This window comes from Dendroctonus ponderosae, unplaced genomic scaffold (assembly GCF_020466585.1).
Source record: "Dendroctonus ponderosae isolate FM_Combo_2020 unplaced genomic scaffold, Dpon_F_20191213v2 Dpon_F_20191213_6, whole genome shotgun sequence".
NCBI classification, from domain to species: Eukaryota; Metazoa; Arthropoda; class Insecta; order Coleoptera; family Curculionidae; genus Dendroctonus; species Dendroctonus ponderosae.
Window position 1 is genome coordinate 8705276 of NW_026018814.1, and position 16920 is coordinate 8722195.

The 16920-nt window shown below is 33.8% G+C and overlaps 3 protein-coding genes across 4 annotated transcripts; 1 reads left to right on the top strand and 2 right to left on the bottom strand.

Moving 5' to 3' along the window:
- The first annotated feature begins 2381 nt into the window (after window positions 1–2381).
- On the top strand, window positions 2382–5859 carry LOC109544942 (CLIP domain-containing serine protease HP8). 2 transcript variants are annotated; one of them, XM_048667883.1, is made up of 7 exons: window positions 2382–2668; window positions 2720–2947; window positions 4745–4876; window positions 4930–5038; window positions 5089–5291; window positions 5344–5477; window positions 5530–5859. In XM_048667883.1, exons 1-7 carry the CDS (start codon window positions 2611–2613, stop codon window positions 5815–5817), a joined length of 1152 nt encoding a protein of 383 aa, XP_048523840.1. In that variant the 5' UTR covers window positions 2382–2610; the 3' UTR covers window positions 5818–5859. The 2 variants fall into 2 exon arrangements, with proteins under 2 accessions (XP_048523840.1, XP_048523839.1); XM_048667882.1 differs by having other exon boundaries at window positions 2383–2668; window positions 4736–4876.
- Window positions 5860–6293: 434 nt separating this feature from the next.
- LOC109544943 (odorant receptor 94a-like) lies at window positions 6294–10594 on the bottom strand. Its single transcript, XM_048667886.1, has 6 exons — window positions 10173–10594; window positions 9818–10118; window positions 9126–9225; window positions 8969–9073; window positions 8761–8916; window positions 6294–6565 (listed from the first exon to the last, which is right to left on the bottom strand). The coding sequence occupies exons 1-6, from the start codon at window positions 10591–10593 to the stop codon at window positions 6509–6511; spliced, it is 1140 nt and encodes a 379-aa protein (XP_048523843.1). The 5' UTR covers window position 10594; the 3' UTR covers window positions 6294–6508.
- Window positions 10595–11437: 843 nt separating this feature from the next.
- Window positions 11438–13705, bottom strand: LOC109545036 (odorant receptor Or2). The gene is made up of 4 exons (XM_019915516.2): window positions 13449–13705; window positions 13294–13398; window positions 13075–13230; window positions 11438–11582 (listed from the first exon to the last, which is right to left on the bottom strand). The coding sequence occupies exons 1-4, from the start codon at window positions 13524–13526 to the stop codon at window positions 11526–11528; spliced, it is 396 nt and encodes a 131-aa protein (XP_019771075.2). The 5' UTR covers window positions 13527–13705; the 3' UTR covers window positions 11438–11525.
- Window positions 13706–16920: the final 3215 nt, after the last annotated feature.

The window sequence follows — 16920 nt, forward strand, 5'->3', positions numbered from 1 at the left end:
GAAGAGAACGTTGTTTCAACAACGAATAGTAAGGGTCTTCCATATTGCGAAAAACCTTTAGTATTGACCAGAATTGAAACTGCACTGAACCTATTTGAAAGTAACAGGGGCAAAGTGGATTTAGGCTCCGAAAATCCAAAAGAATAGATACCGAAAATGAACGGGAACTAATACAAAATCCAAGAAAACTTCAAATCATCGAAAAGGTGTGAATCGCATTGGAAAGAAAAAGAACATTTCTAAAGTATTTCTGGAAATAACATCTATTTCTCACAATCGAAAAACAAGCAAGACTAAAACTCTTGACTGTTTACCAAAAAGCACAAAATTGGAACCCATGGTTGCAATATGACAAGCTTCAGATGAGCATGATGTAAAAATATAAAGGCGACCAAAATATTCCCAAAGTTACAAATTTCTTGTGAAGGAATCAATGGTTTAATCGGAACCAAAGACACAGTATCAGTACGATGATGCTTCTTGTATTGAATACTGGAACCGAGATTCCTATAGCTCAAGCGGTTCTTTAAGTTTAAAAATTTACAACGAAAGAACTAATACCAAATCCATCTCACGAGTCAGTTGATGAATATGGGACAAAAAGTTCTACATGTAGATGGCAATCAGGGGAAAAGTAATGCTAAGCTTACCGAAAGCTGCGTATTGTCACCTGGAAAGGAAGAAAAAAAATTGTTTAATACAGCAGGAACTATCTCCAAAGCTAAACTTATTTGAATCCAGCAAACCAAATAGAGAGAAACATAAATAATGCATAAAAACTCCGTACAACTACACAGCACTCAGTTTCAACTAAAATATTTAGAAATTAGGGACAATTCATACTAACTTTTTGCAAGCTGGCGCCCTATGCTCCATTTTCTATCCATGAATCATCCAAAAAATTACTACACTGATAAACTGCCGCACTTGCCTTAAGGGCCACAATGATTTTATAGCTCCCATCTAAGGACGCGAGTCACACGACACAAGTATTATATCAAAACAAAAAAATTATGAGTATAACAGAATGAATTGACTAGAGATGGAAAAAAATCGAAACTGTTTTTAATTTAAACAAAAGTCGAAATCTCAAACAGATAATTATCATCCGATGCTGATTTAAAAACAAAAACGCACAACAAAACAAAGCAAGTGACTTTCACTTTAACTTTCAACGACTTTTTCAAACAAGATTTTGAAAAAAAAAAATAAAAGCTTTATTATTGTTTACATCAAACTGAACAACATTTTGAACAATTTAATAAGATAGTGCCTAAGTACATTACATAAAACTCTGATTTTGACTCGCGTCGAGTAGTAATTAGCATTATCTTTAAACTACATCGCACACTTGCAGTTTTAGAACATTTTAAACATTTCTTTAGGTTTCCAAACCTAAACAAGTTGGCACTTCAGATAAAGCAATCTGCATCCTTATATTAAGTGCTAGTCTTCTAAACATTAAATTCACACTTTTGCAATCTCTTTAATTCTTTAAACCAATACCTACATTAAATATTTAAATGAATGTTAAAAGCTTTAAGGATCGACACTTTTGAAAAATATACAAGTTGTGCAAAAATTCCAATTACAAATTCATATACATGGGGACTTAATTGGCAAAACTATGTCAGCGTATGCTCAGAAAGAGCATGAAAACTGTATCACACAGTTTTCCAACCACAACATTAAAAAATCGATGCTAAGTTTATTTTTTCCGGTTTTCAATACTTTGAGGCATTTTCTCGCCATTAATTTTGACACTTACAAGTATCTCAAGACAGCACGTATTGGGAAATATTGTAAATATGACTTCAAATATGTTCTATTAATTCTTTCGTTGAATGCCAATTATTACCTGCCAACTGCACTTGATAAGGCAACAAATATTGCAAATTTTCAGGAAACTCATCCAGGCATTTCAAATAATAAAATAGTGCAACGATGAGGCAAATTGCGGAAAATTATCAAGTAAAAACCCAGTAATAAAAAAAATTGAAGAAGTTACTTTAGCTGGTGATTTGACGCGAGTGCCGATGAGCGTCTTGTTACTGAAGAAGGCAACTGTGTTCTAACTCTTGTAAGAATATCAATTTTTTTTGGGCTAAACAGCAAATTTCAAGTTGATCAGAAACCAACATTATCAGAGGAAGTGCTTTTGGTTCTCGGTTTTTTTCTAGCATCGGGTGAAACGCAACCGAACAAAATCAAACAGTTAGTGGCAATGAAAATCTGTAAATTACTTGTGGTGGCCAACTTTTTCGAATATCCCTACTTATTCATTAGTGGACCGTCGGCTAGACAATAATTTATCCAACTCAAGATTAACTAGACGAGCTGGCTTGAATTTGCCTAACTGGGAAAGACCAAGGTTGTCAAGGATTATACTAAATACTGTAGTAGTCTGAACTGTTTGTCTTCGTGATACCGTTGAACACAGTGAAAGATTCCCGTGGGTTAGTGCAGGCAAAAAACAAATTGCAATACTCAACATTAACTTTAATAATTAAACAAACGGTTTTCAATGTCTTGAATAGTGCTCATTTGAATTGTATATGATATAAATGCATCCTGGTTTTATCTATGTGTTAAGTATTGCATTCAGGTGCCATGAAGAGTATTTGTTTTATTGTGGTCTTACTTATAGGAATGCACATTAGCTACGGACGTAAGTATTTACTCTTCTCTGCATAGTTGGCTCTAATATTTCGGCTTATAGAACTGGCTAATATTTGTCGAACGCCCAATGAACTGAACGGCGAATGCATCTCGCTCATGCAATGTGACCCTCTATTCAGCTTACTGAAAAAGAGGCCAATCAGCTCAGCTACGGCTGATCTGCTTAGGAGGTCTCAATGTGGTTTCTTTGGAAGTATTCCTAAAGTTTGCTGCCCTGTTGAAGAGCCCACATTAACCACATCAACCACTCCAGCTTCTAATTTCAATGGTGAGTGTATTCTGTGTTCCTACCAACGATGAGTTATTTTCCAAGTACCGTGAGATTGATGGGGATCATGATGATGTCACCGATGAGAGACATTATTATTATTAACTAATGGAAATTAGGAAAATCCTTGATAGTCGGCTGATATTATGCGGAAATATAATTGGGATGAATATAAAGTCAATAGTTTTCCGGAAATTGGCTCACAGACATTGAAAACATAGTCAGTATGTCGGCATTGAACCGGTCAAAGTGATAGGCTCGTTTTGAAATTGTGACCAACAGTATGATTTTTCAGTATTTAATTATTTTGGAGCAATTTTAAAGGTATCTTTCATCACATGAATACTGATTTGTTGCTATGCGTCCAATTCTTGCACTAAAATGCACCAAAGCATGCGATTGGTTAAACTTTTATTAGTTTTTTACTCAAAAATGGGGCTTTGCAAAAAAATTTCAAGAGACCTTTTACCTTCCCAATTGATCATGAAATTGAAACCTGGTTTTAATTTTTGAAAAAATTTGGTTTGATACTTTTTAGAAATTAAAATTGCTTGGTTTAAATTAATATGTTTTGAGCATTTGGCAATTCAAATAATAGAATGAATCGACTTTCCCTTTCTAAGCCACAAAAACATGTTAAGATACCTTTTCCCTTTTTAATTGATCACAAAATTGGAAACGCAGTCGCTTTTCTTAAACTAAAATCATCCGGCTTACATTAATATTTTTGGAGCACTTAGCAACTCAAATACTGCAACGGTTCGACTTACATTTTTAAACTTGAACACAGTGCATCTCACAAAAAATGTTAAAACACTTTTTCTCTTCCTAATTGATCATAAAATTGGAAACGCATTTTTATTTTCGGAAAATTAAGTTATTATATTAATATGTTTTCAGCATTTGCTCAAAACAAATCAAATGCTGAAGTCATCGGTTTAACTTTTATTTTTTGATCGAAAACGCAAACCGCAAAACTACTAAATAGACCTTTCCTCTTACTAATTGATCATTAAATCGGAAAATAATTTTGAGATTAGAGAAAATCCGAGGCTGATTAATTTTTAAATTTTAAAAGAATCCGATTTATATTAATTTATTTGTTAAAGCGGGTTGGTAAAGTCGCAGAGGTTGAAAGCTTTTTTCACTGGGTTTTCGAAATTTTTAACATAGAAAAATCATTATTGAAATACAAATTTTCTTAAGTATCCGTATAAGAATTTTTTAAAGTCTTAAACGAAGGGTCTTAAACGAAGAAGTCAACTTAATGTTGTCGACTAACAAGCTTAAAAGCGCCTGAAATGATGACGTATGATTAGTGCGAGAAAAATATTCTTCTAAATTTTGCCAAAAAGTATGTAAAACATGTCCATTTTCACTACAGGAAATCATTATGATTTTTAACTAAATATAAAATGGCCAAAAATTGCCAACAAAAAAAAAGATGATTATGATTGTCAGTTCAATGCCCAGAAAATGGCCTAAAAATACGTAGTTTCACTTGCCCATTTTCATTACTAGAAAAAAGTTGGGAAAAACGTTTCTTTATTGCGACTTATTTTGTGACTGCCGAAGAAAAGTTTCAAATTCCTACTGAGTGTCAAGTGAAAAAGGCGAATTCCCAGTGCAAAACTACTCTAGATTTCCACCAGAATAAATTGCATTAATTGAAAAGAAATAAACACAAAATCCAAATTTTCTGGATGATTTGGCAGGAGAACTAAACGCTTCAATTTCTAGTTTTGTTATTCAAATTCAACTCTCTTAATAAAATAAATATTTTAACAGTACTTTCAGGTGAAGCAATTGTGTCAAATCTGCTGCCAGACACGGACATCTGCGGAACTGGAGCTCAAAATAGAATTTATGGAGGAGAAAAAGCAGATCTAGACGAATTCCCTTGGATGGTGTTGGTGGAATACGAAAGACGTAAGTTTTATGCAGCGATTAACGTTGGATTCTTATGAGCGATTGGTCTACAGCTAATGGACAGATAGAAACTTATTGTGGAGGAGTATTGATCAATAGCCGATATATTCTAACTGCCGCTCATTGCCTCAAAGGAAAGGATTTGCCAAAGAGCTGGAAAATGTAAAATTCTGCATATAAAGCAACGAACGTTACTTACAATATATTTTCAGGGTTAGTGTCCGTCTAGGAGAATACAATACGGACACTAAAGAAGACTGCATTGAAGCAGTAGGTGCAAGAAGACAGTGTGCTCCTCCAGCCGTATATGTGGCTGTGGAGGAAACAATCGCCCATGAAAATTATGACCCATACCACATAAACCAGTATAACGACATTGCTTTATTGCGCTTAATAAGAAATGTGCATTATTCGGGTGAGAAACATTCATGTTTAAAATAAAGCAACGATTTACGTATTATTTTCAGACTACGTTAGACCGATTTGCCTCCCCAAGACATCAACACTTTTAAGCAAATCATACGTAAATAAGAACCTTGTGGTGGCTGGATGGGGCAGAACTGAGAACTCTTCAGCAAGCAACATCAAGCTGAAATTGGAAGTGTGTATTCTATCACCTTCCATTACGCTCATAATTTAATTCACTTGATTAGGTTCCAGTTGAGAACGAAGAAAAGTGCTTTCAAACTTACAGGAAAGCCCATATTCGATTAGGCGCTAGTCAACTGTGCGCTGGAGGTAAGAAAGGAAGGGATTCTTGCACAGGTGATAGTGGCGGACCGTTGATGGGAGTTGAAGCTACAGCCGAAGGAAATGTTAACTGGTACTCGGTTGGAGTGGTATCGTTTGGACGGTCTCCTTGCGGGTTGAAAAATTGGCCAGGAGTTTATACAAAGGTGGCCAATTATGTGCCATGGATTGTTAGTAATCTTAGACCATAGAAAACTATTACAATGTTCATAAACGCGTATTCATTGATTAAACCGCAGTTTGTCTTTACATTACAACACTCTACTGTATCAGCGAAATATTTAATATCACGCCATCTGATATTACATATAAAAAATAAGTAGGTAAATATTTTTTGCCGTTTCTACTAAAATTATACAGGGTGGTCAGCAATTCACTGACATTAAGTTTTAGCAAAAATGATGCGTTTCAGGCAAATGTGTCTTATCCGAAAGTTAATAGTTTCCGGGGTACAAGGTTTAACATTTTCGTTTGTTTTTATACTGAATACATTCTTGACTAGTTTTACTATTACAAAAACCATTGCGTTTCTGGATTTTTTAGACCCAAAAATGCAAATTTTCTATTATCTAGCTGGTGCTTCCCAAAGAGCGCTAGCTGCAACAGTCTAGAGTCATTAGAAACATCGGAAATTTTAATATAAAATATCGCAGATAAGGCAAATTTGCCTAAATGCAATATTTTGCATTAAATAGATCAGTGAATTTTAAAAGATTAGTTGAGTACGTGTAGCAGTAATGTATGTAAAAAAATTCAAATGGCAGGAAAACTGTCTGGAATGCCATAAATAATCATCTTTATTGAAATGCTTCATATTAGAGTTAAGCATTTCGTAAAATTTTAGTGCGTCTTCTTGTGTTCAGCCATCGGTGCTTAAATACATTAGTTTTTCATCGAATTATTGAGTAAAGCAAAATAGGAGTAAGACCATTTGATAATCTGAAATAAGTAGAAGACAAACGTTAACTACTCTGTATACTCAAGCAAATATAAAAAATACAAACTTCAATGGTAAACAGTGAGACAAAGACATTTTCGGGTTTATCTTGTTTAAAAATTTGGAAAATTTTGAAGAAAGGTTCTCTTTAATGTTCAATGTATTTGCAACTTAGCGTTCTGAATTGCCTTCCCATCCGGGATTTATTCACAGCATTGCAAAACAAAATTCCGGTGGCCTGTAGAATACTTTAAGTCCACCAGATTGATCGGCGTCCTCTGAATTTACTTTTCCTAAAACTTTCCAGATGATTAACGTCTTTTTGGGTTTTGTGCCCGAAAAACTTCCGGGCGCTTGCAAGATAATCAATATTCAATCTGTCCTTTGGCGATTTTTGTCACTGCTTTTTCTTCACTCCTATTCTTCCAAGTCAAGAAAATTCGACATTTTCTCTCTGATCCTGCTATCAACTTTATATCATCTGCACACCTCAAGTTTGTTTTAAATTTTTAATTTTTGTCTGCAGTTGAGGTTTCTCCATTATATCCATCTATTTCTCGTTATGTATTCTCCTCAGATGTTAAAGAGGTTTGAAGAGAACGTTGTTTCAAGAGCGAATAGTCAAGGTCTACCATGTTGTAAAAAACCTTTGGTATTGACCAGAATTTAAATTGAACTGAACCTATTTGAAAGGAACAGGGGCAAAATGGATTTAGGCTCCGAAAATCCAAAAGAATAGATACCGAAAATGAACGGGAACTAATACAAAATCCAAGAAAACGTCAAATAATCGCAAAGGTATGAATCGCATTGAATGGAAAAAGAAACATTTTTAAAGTATTTCTGGAAATAACATCTATTTCTCAAGATCGAAAACTGCAGTACAATAATATTGCCTAGTTTCCTAATAAACTGTTGCGGGGTACACATTTTGCATTGCGTTTTACGAAAATAAATTTCTTTGTAAAAATGTTGAATTATGTGCGCTTCGTAAACGTTTATTTGAAAATGAACGGTTTATCGCAACAGCATGCTCTTCAAAAAAAAAATTCAAAATAAAATTCAACCAGTACGAACTTGAAATATTGACATTCTGCAGAAAACATTTTTTTTATGACATTTTGGCGTAAACTGACAGAAACAAGAAAATGTGTTTAATACAGCAGGATTTCTGTCCCAAACTAAATTTATTTGAAACGAGCAAAGCAAAGATAGAGAAATATAAAGACTCCATAAAAACTCCATCCAACTAAACTCAGTTCAAGCTGAAATATTTACAGATTAGAGACCAGTCTTACCAGCCTTTTGCAAGCTGGCGCCCCATCCTCCATTTTGTTCCATTAATCGTCAGTTTCACAAACTACTGCAGACAGTTTGTAGAAAGTGCCTGTTCGCATTGCAATATTTATACGGGCAAATTTTACATTCCAACGTAAAGAAAGTCAAAAAGAACTTAACGAAAAACGCTCCAAGCGCCGATCTTTCGCTAAATTAATTTGAAAGTTTATTGAAAGAGCTATTCATATGTGTCTAAATTTCACTCCGCTACAGTGATTATTGGACAACGCCAAAACTAAAATTATTAAACGAATTAATTTTATTTTTCTAAAAATATTTACAGCAAAATAATCACTTAAAAATTAAACTGTTTCTCAATTTCCGACGACGATAGAAACAACCATCGAAATTTTAACTAAATAAAAATGTCCTTTAAAAGTTTTGACTTCCAGAATTATTCTGCCACAAGCGCAATTCGAGCAACACAGTGTTAGCGAGGCTTACTTTATGTTATTGAACTATTTGCTGTTTACGCACATACATCTTCAGTTTTCTTCATCTGCTACTTTCGTTTGCAAAGTTTTTCTGGTGCGTTTCAAGTTCAAGCTATCAACTCAAAATCTGTTAATTATCATCATCATCATCAATCAAATTTCTGTTAACCTCTTTTATCATTCTTCTGATACTGCAGATAAATGTGCAGCTTTTGCCTGTTCACAAATACATACGTATTTGTATAGTATTCCTATAAAGGAATGAACAATTGTTAAGGAATTCTGTTTGCAATTTGACAGGCTTTCCGGCAACGAAATTTCTTTAGACTTTCTGTTACGATAACAACCTTTTCCAAATTTTCAAAAAAAATCTTTCTATTCCTACCATACATGCGCACATATTCACACTTTCGAGTAGCACTTACCGCAATAAATGTATCGAATGACAAAGTTGCAAATTTAACAGCCCTAATGGCCAAAGGTTTCTTCGCTCTTTCCATCAGCATGAACAGAGTTTTGCGAACAGCTGACCTACGTTCGTCCCAATGCGACAAGTAACAGGAAGTTGTTACTTCTAAACTCTAAAATTTTCAATTTTACGCAACAGCTTTGCTTAAGTCTGCTTCGGCGTACCTCAACATATACAAAATTTCCGAACCAACAGTACATTCCCAGCTGGGCAAACATGGTGACTATGTAGAAAAATAAGGAGAGAGCCTCTATTGAGGCAAGTTTGACCTAAAAGTATTTTTTAATAATTAATCCATTAATGCGTTGGAAGAAGACTCACTGATAAGATCATCATTCCTGCATTACAAATGGCCACAACACTGGTGCCAAGCTGAACGAATATAATCACTGAAAATACTTCCAAGATACTCTTAACGTATCTGCCAAGAGATATACAAATTACAGAGATATACAAACTCCGTTATAATTTGTGCAATTCCCACAAATTCCGTACTAAATTTATCAGGGTTTTTGTTTAGCGTTTTATCAACCCGCTTTGTATCAATCTTTTTTTACTTTGTGGTAATAACCACTTTTTACTGTCCGTTCTCAATTTCCTCTTTCAATGCTTTTATAGAATTGTTTTTACTGTTTCGATTGCTATTTTGACCTGCTTTGGTTTAGGATATTTTGGTATGTAAATTGATAGCATTGCTAAGCTTCCATAATTAATTAGAAATATTTTATCAAAATAAGGAAATGATGAGTACAACACAATGAGTTGACTAGAGATGGACAAAAATCGAAATTGTGTTTCAATTAATGAAAAATTAAAATCTCATACAGAGAATGGTCATTCGATGCTGATGTAAAAACCGCAAGCTTGAGAGTTTGGGCAAAGAATCGCGATCGATTCCAGAACTTTCAACGAATTTTTCAAACAAGATTTTGTTTTTTTTTTGTGCGACTGATGAGAAAAATTAGCAAATAAGGACCTTTGAACCCGCGATTTTGAAACTACGAAGTACTTACTTTTCAATATCACTGTAATGAATGCAACATTCTGTCAGGTATCCGATTGTAAGTCGTTCCACATTACCCACTGAATAATTGGGCATATTCTTGATGTTTTTATCGGTATCTACGAGTTTTTGATTCAAAATCCTCAGTTGAACCGCCGCAATAGATATAATTCCTACTGTCAGCAAATCAACCGCCATATTATCATAAGCAGAGACAAACAGGCTGAATGCTTCGAAAATATAGAATGGATAATGAAAAGTGCCGTTGTTAAAGTGAGGAAAATCCATTGGCAGCGCCTCAGACTCAAAAACTAAAACACACTCCGATATAGCAAAGTCACTTCCAAATGGAATTATTGAATTACTTGGAAATAATGATAGAAACAGCACAGTTCCACTAACTTCAATCCAATAGAAAAACTCCACAGCTTTAACAGTTTTCAAAAAATCTTTCACAATTTTTTTGTATAACGTTTCGAACCGTTTGAAGCTGGGAGTTTCCAACATGCCAATAAGCTTCAAAAACACTTTTCCATTTAAGGTAAGCAGGACTATTTTCAAAAAGGCATTGACTACGGAAATCAGCATATACAAGCTTTCGGAGAACTGAACGAAATCGCCCATATGAAACGAAGCATTGTAAGACAAACAAAGCAACAGTGAGAGAATATTGGCTAATGTTACTGTTCGTCTGATTTTGTACCCCAAAGAAGAATGGTATTTTGGCCATGTGGCCCCTATTAATAGGATTTTACGCGGATAAGACAGAAAATTGATTAGACACATTTTATATATGCAAGAGAAGTAAACTGAAGGAGAATACCAGTTTAGTGACGAAGTCCAGCCTTTTATTGCAAAGCTTTGACCTAAAAATCGCGTACGAGGGGGGCTAAATTTTGGAAGTATTTAAGTGCATTTCTAATTATCCACCATCAAAATAAGTTAAAATTTAAAGCGCATAGTAAACCACAAAGCAAATAATATCGCAGCCGAACTCACGTTTATTCCAATCTAGACTGGAGCCAACGAGTTTAACTCATGTAAACCATTATTTTTCAATCCTCGCTTATAGCGAAGTGAAAATATTGATAAAGTCTCCTTATTTTTATTCCCTACACTAATAATTAGGGTCTCGATTAGTCCAAAACAGATAATTAAAAGAAAAGAGGTGTGGTTCAAATATTAAAATGTAATTCTAGCGTGTAGCACAAAACGCTTGAATTCGTAATAGAGCAAACAGAGAGTCACCTAAAAAATCCAACTTGAATTTAGAGGCGTTTACTGAAAGAGTTATATTCGAAGCTTGGTTAAATGGGGCATTTATCCAACCAGCTATCGAGAATAGAAAATGTTTTGTGCTGTTATGGTTGCTTTTAGGGATTTCGTACTTTTTTTATCTCTGCGTCTTGTGAATCTTAATTTCTTATATATTTATACAATAAAGCAGACCTTCAGTGATATTCCTTTTCCTGTGCGCAACTACAATTGTTCTAAAACAGAACTAAATCGCCGATCAATTTGATTCTCATATGTGGAGCGACGTAAACATTTGAAAGATTTTTAAATCCATATTTCAAAATTTGCAGGTCTTTTGGCTGACTAAGAAAGGATTAAATGAAAACAGTGTATGTTGCTTCTAAACGGTATTTATTACCACCTCTAATGCTCGTTTGCAGGTAAGCCTAAAATTGCATCTATGCTTTGCAGTGCTGAATATCTTAATCGGCCATCCAATTTCTCAGGAGAGCGAAGTACGAATAAGACCATTTTAAAATCTAAAATAAATTTTAAATTTTCAAACAGCGACTATTTGAAATATATTAACTAAGTACTTATTGACTATCTATCGTCACAATATTCGTATTAATATTTATTATTTATTGAGCGTTTCACAAGCAGCTTGTTTTGAACGGGTTTATCTCTAAATGAAAAATGTACAGTTGGACACAATTGTTTTGTCTTTCAAGGATTACGATACAGGATGATCACATCGAATGGAAACAGATCTCCTGTACAACGTGCTTAGAAAATATTAACGGATTCTACTTTCTCAGCCAAACGAAAAATCTGTCAGTGCGAAACTTAGGGCAGTTTCGTTCATTACCATTTTGTAATTTTAATCCATTTTTCAGTAGACAAATCCAGAATATTCATGTATTCACCTCAAAAACCTACGGTAGAATTTTCTGCAAACTTTTGACAGACACCCTTTACTTTACACAGGATGTTCCGAAAGCACATAGTCAAAAGATTACTGCGACATTCTTTAGCTCAAAAGAAGATCATCTCTACTAACTTTTATTTAGAAAAAGTGTCCGACTCTTCTGCTATTGATAGCCAAAGTTCTTCAAAAAAATTGTCTTTTTAGAAACCTCAGGCGAATGATACGCTCGATTTTAATGAAACTAGCTGTGAGTTTTCTAAAATATAAAACTCATACTTTGATGAAGAGATCCGCTTTGGGCAGATGGTGAATTCGTAGGTGTATTGATACAAAATAAAAATCAGAACTTTTTATCTGTCAACTGGAGCCAACTTCTTTTTCGTTTTTTCTTCAGTTCACTTTAAGTTTTAATTAGTTGAAAATGATTTGACTAAATACTACTAACTAAATAAAAAGTTCTGATGGTTTTTCTTTTTCAGAATATTTAAAATTTTAAATGAAATTAAATGTATTGAACTTGTTAAGAAAATGCTGAAACATCATCAAACATCGTACACATGTAATTTTAAGTTTATAGAGGTTAAAGAATGATTCCTTATGAATTGAATGAATTATTTTTCAAATTTATAAACGGCTTCTGCCATGCCATTCACATACCGTAGAATTTCTCTCTTTTTTCGCAAGTCAATTATGTTGAAAACATATATGAGCAACCCTTGCAAAATGCAATTGATTCGACTCATCTTTTTCGATTTTAGTCTGGGCGTAATATGTTGATTTTAACCTATTGTTTGCTCCAGCCGCTACAAAACTTTTGAGCAAGAGTTTGTCAAATAATTTAAAATAAAAATCTTCGTAAAAAGACCACGTAGATAATTAACATTATAATTATTTACAAATGTGAAATGTATATACCCAGATAATAAACCACTTAGTGTGTCATAAAACAATGATTTTCTCTAAAAAAACAAACCAAACGGGCCAACGGAGAGATGCTGAACTTCAAGAACTTTAGCACTTGACAAATATTATTTTTCTCCTTCTAATTTTTATTGTGATTCCTGTGGTTTCTTTCCATTACGTTCTTAGACAATTGTACTTACAACAATAAATGTATCAAACGACAACGTGAAGAATCTGACCGCTTTGATTTCTAAGGGTCGTTTTGCTCTTTCCATAAGCATGAACAATGTTTTCCTTACAGCTGGACCGCGTTCCTCCCAATGCGATAAGTAGCAGGAATTAATTACTTCTAAGCTCTAGGAAATGTGAACAAACAACTAATTTCCTGTTTTAGATTGGCATCTTCGCACTGCTCTCACCTCGACATAGACAAAGTTTCCAAACCAGCAGTACATACCCAGTTCAGTAAACATTGTAATAAGGTAGAAGTATAATGAAATAGCCTCAATCGATAAAGGTTTAAGCTGAAATTGACATGGTTGAATTGGCTAAAAAAGTAACAAATGCTGCTTACAGATAACAACACCATTCCTGAACTGCATATAACTACAATACTGCTTCCAAGTTGGACCAAGATGATTATAGAAAACATATCCAAGAGACATTTTATGTACCTAAAGAGAACTTTAAAGTTATAAGAATGGCCAATTGATACTGAGAGAAGTGAACTTAGAAGCAACGAATAAAGCTGTGTTGAGATTGATGGATACAAGCACAAGGAACAAGCATGGAAAAGCGTTGAAAAGTTTTCGTATATTTTCCGAAATTCAATGTTAATAGTTTAAAGAATACGGTTTTCGTACCGTTTTGTGTATTTTTTTCCCAACAGAAGACTCTTCTTTAATACGAAGCTGCGCGATATGAAATACAGCCAACAAAAACTGATATTGTGAAGTTAGGTAATGACGTGAAGCTAAGGAGTTTTGTGAGAAGTTGTACAATTTGTGATAAAACTCATGCGGTCTCTCATGACATGTGCTTCTAATCAATTGAAAAATTATTTTTAAACATTCTTCTGAACTGATGAGTCACAAATTTATAGTTCTATCCGTAAAATTATCCTACTTCTCTATTTGTCTTTTTAATTCGCAAGTAAACCAACAGGTGAACAGTTAATGTTAAAAACCACATTTGCAGGTGCCATCAAATACTGCTTCTAAATTTATGAACCATTTTCTAACTATTTTTTCTGTACTCCCTACATATACATAAACTTTCAATAGTTCCAATGATCATTTGGTACAAGTGCTTTCGATTGGAAACGTAAAAAGTGGCAAAATTATGCTTAAAATATAGAAATTGCAAAGTCAAGTAGCGCACTTTAGTAGTAACGACCGACATCAGCAAAGTCTGCATTTCGCAAAATATAGTTACAGAAAGTCCGAAAATTTTGGGTCTTGTAAAGCAGCTCTGCTTTATACAACCAGAATATTTTCAAGAAAGTGAGTGGAAAGTAGACGCCAGGTTATTTATTTTAAATGAAACGCGCTGAATATTATTAAAAATTTAAGTTCTGGCAAAGAATCTGAACGCTTTTTAGGCAAGTTATGACCTTGTCTCTAACGGGTTTGGTTATATTGGTATTTTACTCTAAGAAACTACAGATGCAGTAATGAACCGATATTGTCAAAATCACGAAATATTCTGCAATGGAAATTTTGAACGTCCTAAAAAAGGTCTAACTAAGGCAAACATGCACCCGGTCATAGTTTTATAGATATTCTCCCGACAAAAATGTAAAATTTTCATTAAAAATTCTGAGAAAAACTAAAGTTTTTCAAATTGTAATTCCACATTTTTCCCAAAGGCGTGTTCAGCTTCAAAAATAAGTATGACTTTTCATTAAGTTGCCCATAATCAACGTACATATTTAATTTTGAATCAAAAGAACTTCCTAAAGTTTAGTATCTAATAGATTTTCTTCATTAATTATTTAATAGTTGGAAAAATATAAAATAATAATTATTCATTAATTCATTTAAAAGAGTGTTTTAGTGAATATATATATACAGCAAGAACTGAAATTTTCGGAATTTTTCTAAACATAATTTTCGAACGTTTGTACAAGAAGGTAAAATCTTCTGAAAGCAAGCAATTCGTAAATTACAACGGGAAATAAATATTTTGCGCAAGCGCATGAATTTTGTATTATGGACAAATCGTAAGTTAAAACAGTGCAACAAAAATTTGCAAAAACCTTAAAAAATTGTCATAAAAGCAGAATAAGAGATATCAAGAATAATTGTATTAATGATTCCGACAATAAAATAACAGCTGTATGGCAAGTGGTATACTTTTCAATACAGATATTTCACTTTAATTTATCTAGTTCTAAATTTTTAACTGAGAGAAAAAGATGGCTCTACACATATGAGTGCCACGATTTCTATTATACTTTAGATGAATTTCATCACCGTGAATTGTGATTGAAATGATAATTTATTGTTTTTGTTTCGACCTACAAACTTTTGCAATGTTTTCAAAGCTGCACTTAACAACCCGAATGCAATTGTATTAACTTTCCTGCCTTTTAAGCTGTAAGCGTGTTCTTGGCTGTTTTCGGCTATTTTAGTGGGTTTATTTTCAAAAGACCGCATTGGAATAGATTAATAGACAAATAGATTTGAGCAGGTTTCGGCCACTTTTTTTACATCACTATCAACTATTGACAATAAATAAATACAGAAAAATGCCTTCGCCGATCCAACACATATATAATGATTTAATGTCATAACGACTCGAATATAAAAAATAAGTTTGAGGCAGACCCAAAGAAAGGGTCGAAATATCGCCCATTTTTAGAGAATAAAAGGAGCTTTTAATCCAGTCCCAAACCGCTATCCAAACACACTTAATGACAGTTAAGTGGTGATTAGCAAGGCTGGTTTTGGCCTTGCAAAAAACATGATTAAGACCATGTTCTGCAATATCAAGACTTTGGCAAAACTCTTGCGGGACTTTCTGCGTTACATGGGCCCTCGTAGTCCTTAAAAAAATTGAACCGTTTTAAACGCTTAACATACCACCGATTCAATTTAACCGAGATGATATAAAATTAGGAACCAAAGATTTGAACGTAACAACAAAATAACAAAACGTGAAAATATCTACACTTTAAAAAATATATTAGAGTTGCGTAGTGACTGTCTGCTAGAGCTTATTAGACACTGAAAACTTCAAAATTTACCGGAATAAGAAAATAATGCGGAAACCAAATATCATAGATTGATATTATTTTAATCTTGTGTATTGGTTATATTTTAATGTTAACGTGATTATTAAATGAATTTAATTTTATGCTCTATTTAAAAGCAAGACTTCCAAGACCAAGACTTGCATAGTCTTGGTCTTGTCGCGCTTTGCTCATCACTACATTTAAGTGCACAAAACCCCCTGAGAAACTGTGAAGCATCAAATCTACAACTTACTCCTCTATATCACTATAATGAATGCAACAGTCCTTCAGGTATCCTACAGTAAGAGTTTCGTGGTTACTAATAGAATAATTCGGCAAAAACTGTACATTTTGCTTTGTATCTCTTAGTTTGCTATTTAAAACCTGTAACTGAACGGCTGCTATTGAAACGACTCCCACTACGAGCAAATCTATTGCCATATTGTCGTAAGCCACCGAAGAGAGGCTAAAGACTTGAAAGAAGTAAAATACATAATGCGGATAACCATCGTGGAAATGCGGAAAATCCAAGGGAAATTTCTTATTATCAAAAGCTGAAATGATTCAATTTTCGTCGATTGGAAGCTAGGAAACTGTATTATTTACCTGGGAATGAGGAGCGAAACGTCACACATCCGCACACAAGAATAAAGTAAGTAACGTACACTGGCCGAACAATTTCCATAAATTTAACATAGATTGGCTGGTATAAAATTCCTCCTTTAATAAAAGTGGAAGTTTCCAGCCTAGCAATGAGATTTAAGAATACCTTTTCGTTAACAACCATTATGATGAGTTTCAAAAAAACGTT

Coding starts and splice junctions, on each gene's coding strand:
- LOC109544942 (XM_048667882.1), top strand. CDS start 2,611: ATGAAGAGTATTTGTTTTATTGTGGTCTTACTTATAGGAATGCACATT. Junction 2,669..2,719: donor AATGCACATTAGCTACGGAC/GTAAGTATTTAC, acceptor TTCGGCTTATAG/AACTGGCTAATATTTGTCGA. Junction 4,877..4,929: donor GTTGGTGGAATACGAAAGAC/GTAAGTTTTATG, acceptor ATTGGTCTACAG/CTAATGGACAGATAGAAACT.
- LOC109544943 (XM_048667886.1), bottom strand. CDS start 10,593: ATGTGTCTAATCAATTTTCTGTCTTATCCGCGTAAAATCCTATTAATA. Junction 9,226..9,817: donor CATTACAGTGATATTGAAAA/GTAAGTACTTCG, acceptor ATCTCTTGGCAG/ATACGTTAAGAGTATCTTGG. Junction 8,917..8,968: donor GAAATTTTGTATATGTTGAG/GTACGCCGAAGC, acceptor TGAAAATTTTAG/AGTTTAGAAGTAACAACTTC.
- LOC109545036 (XM_019915516.2), bottom strand. CDS start 13,526: ATGTTTTCTATAATCATCTTGGTCCAACTTGGAAGCAGTATTGTAGTT. Junction 13,399..13,448: donor CAGGAATGGTGTTGTTATCT/GTAAGCAGCATT, acceptor TGTCAATTTCAG/CTTAAACCTTTATCGATTGA. Junction 11,583..13,074: donor CGTTTGATACATTTATTGTT/GTAAGTACAATT, acceptor AATTTATTTTAG/ATTTTAAAATGGTCTTATTC.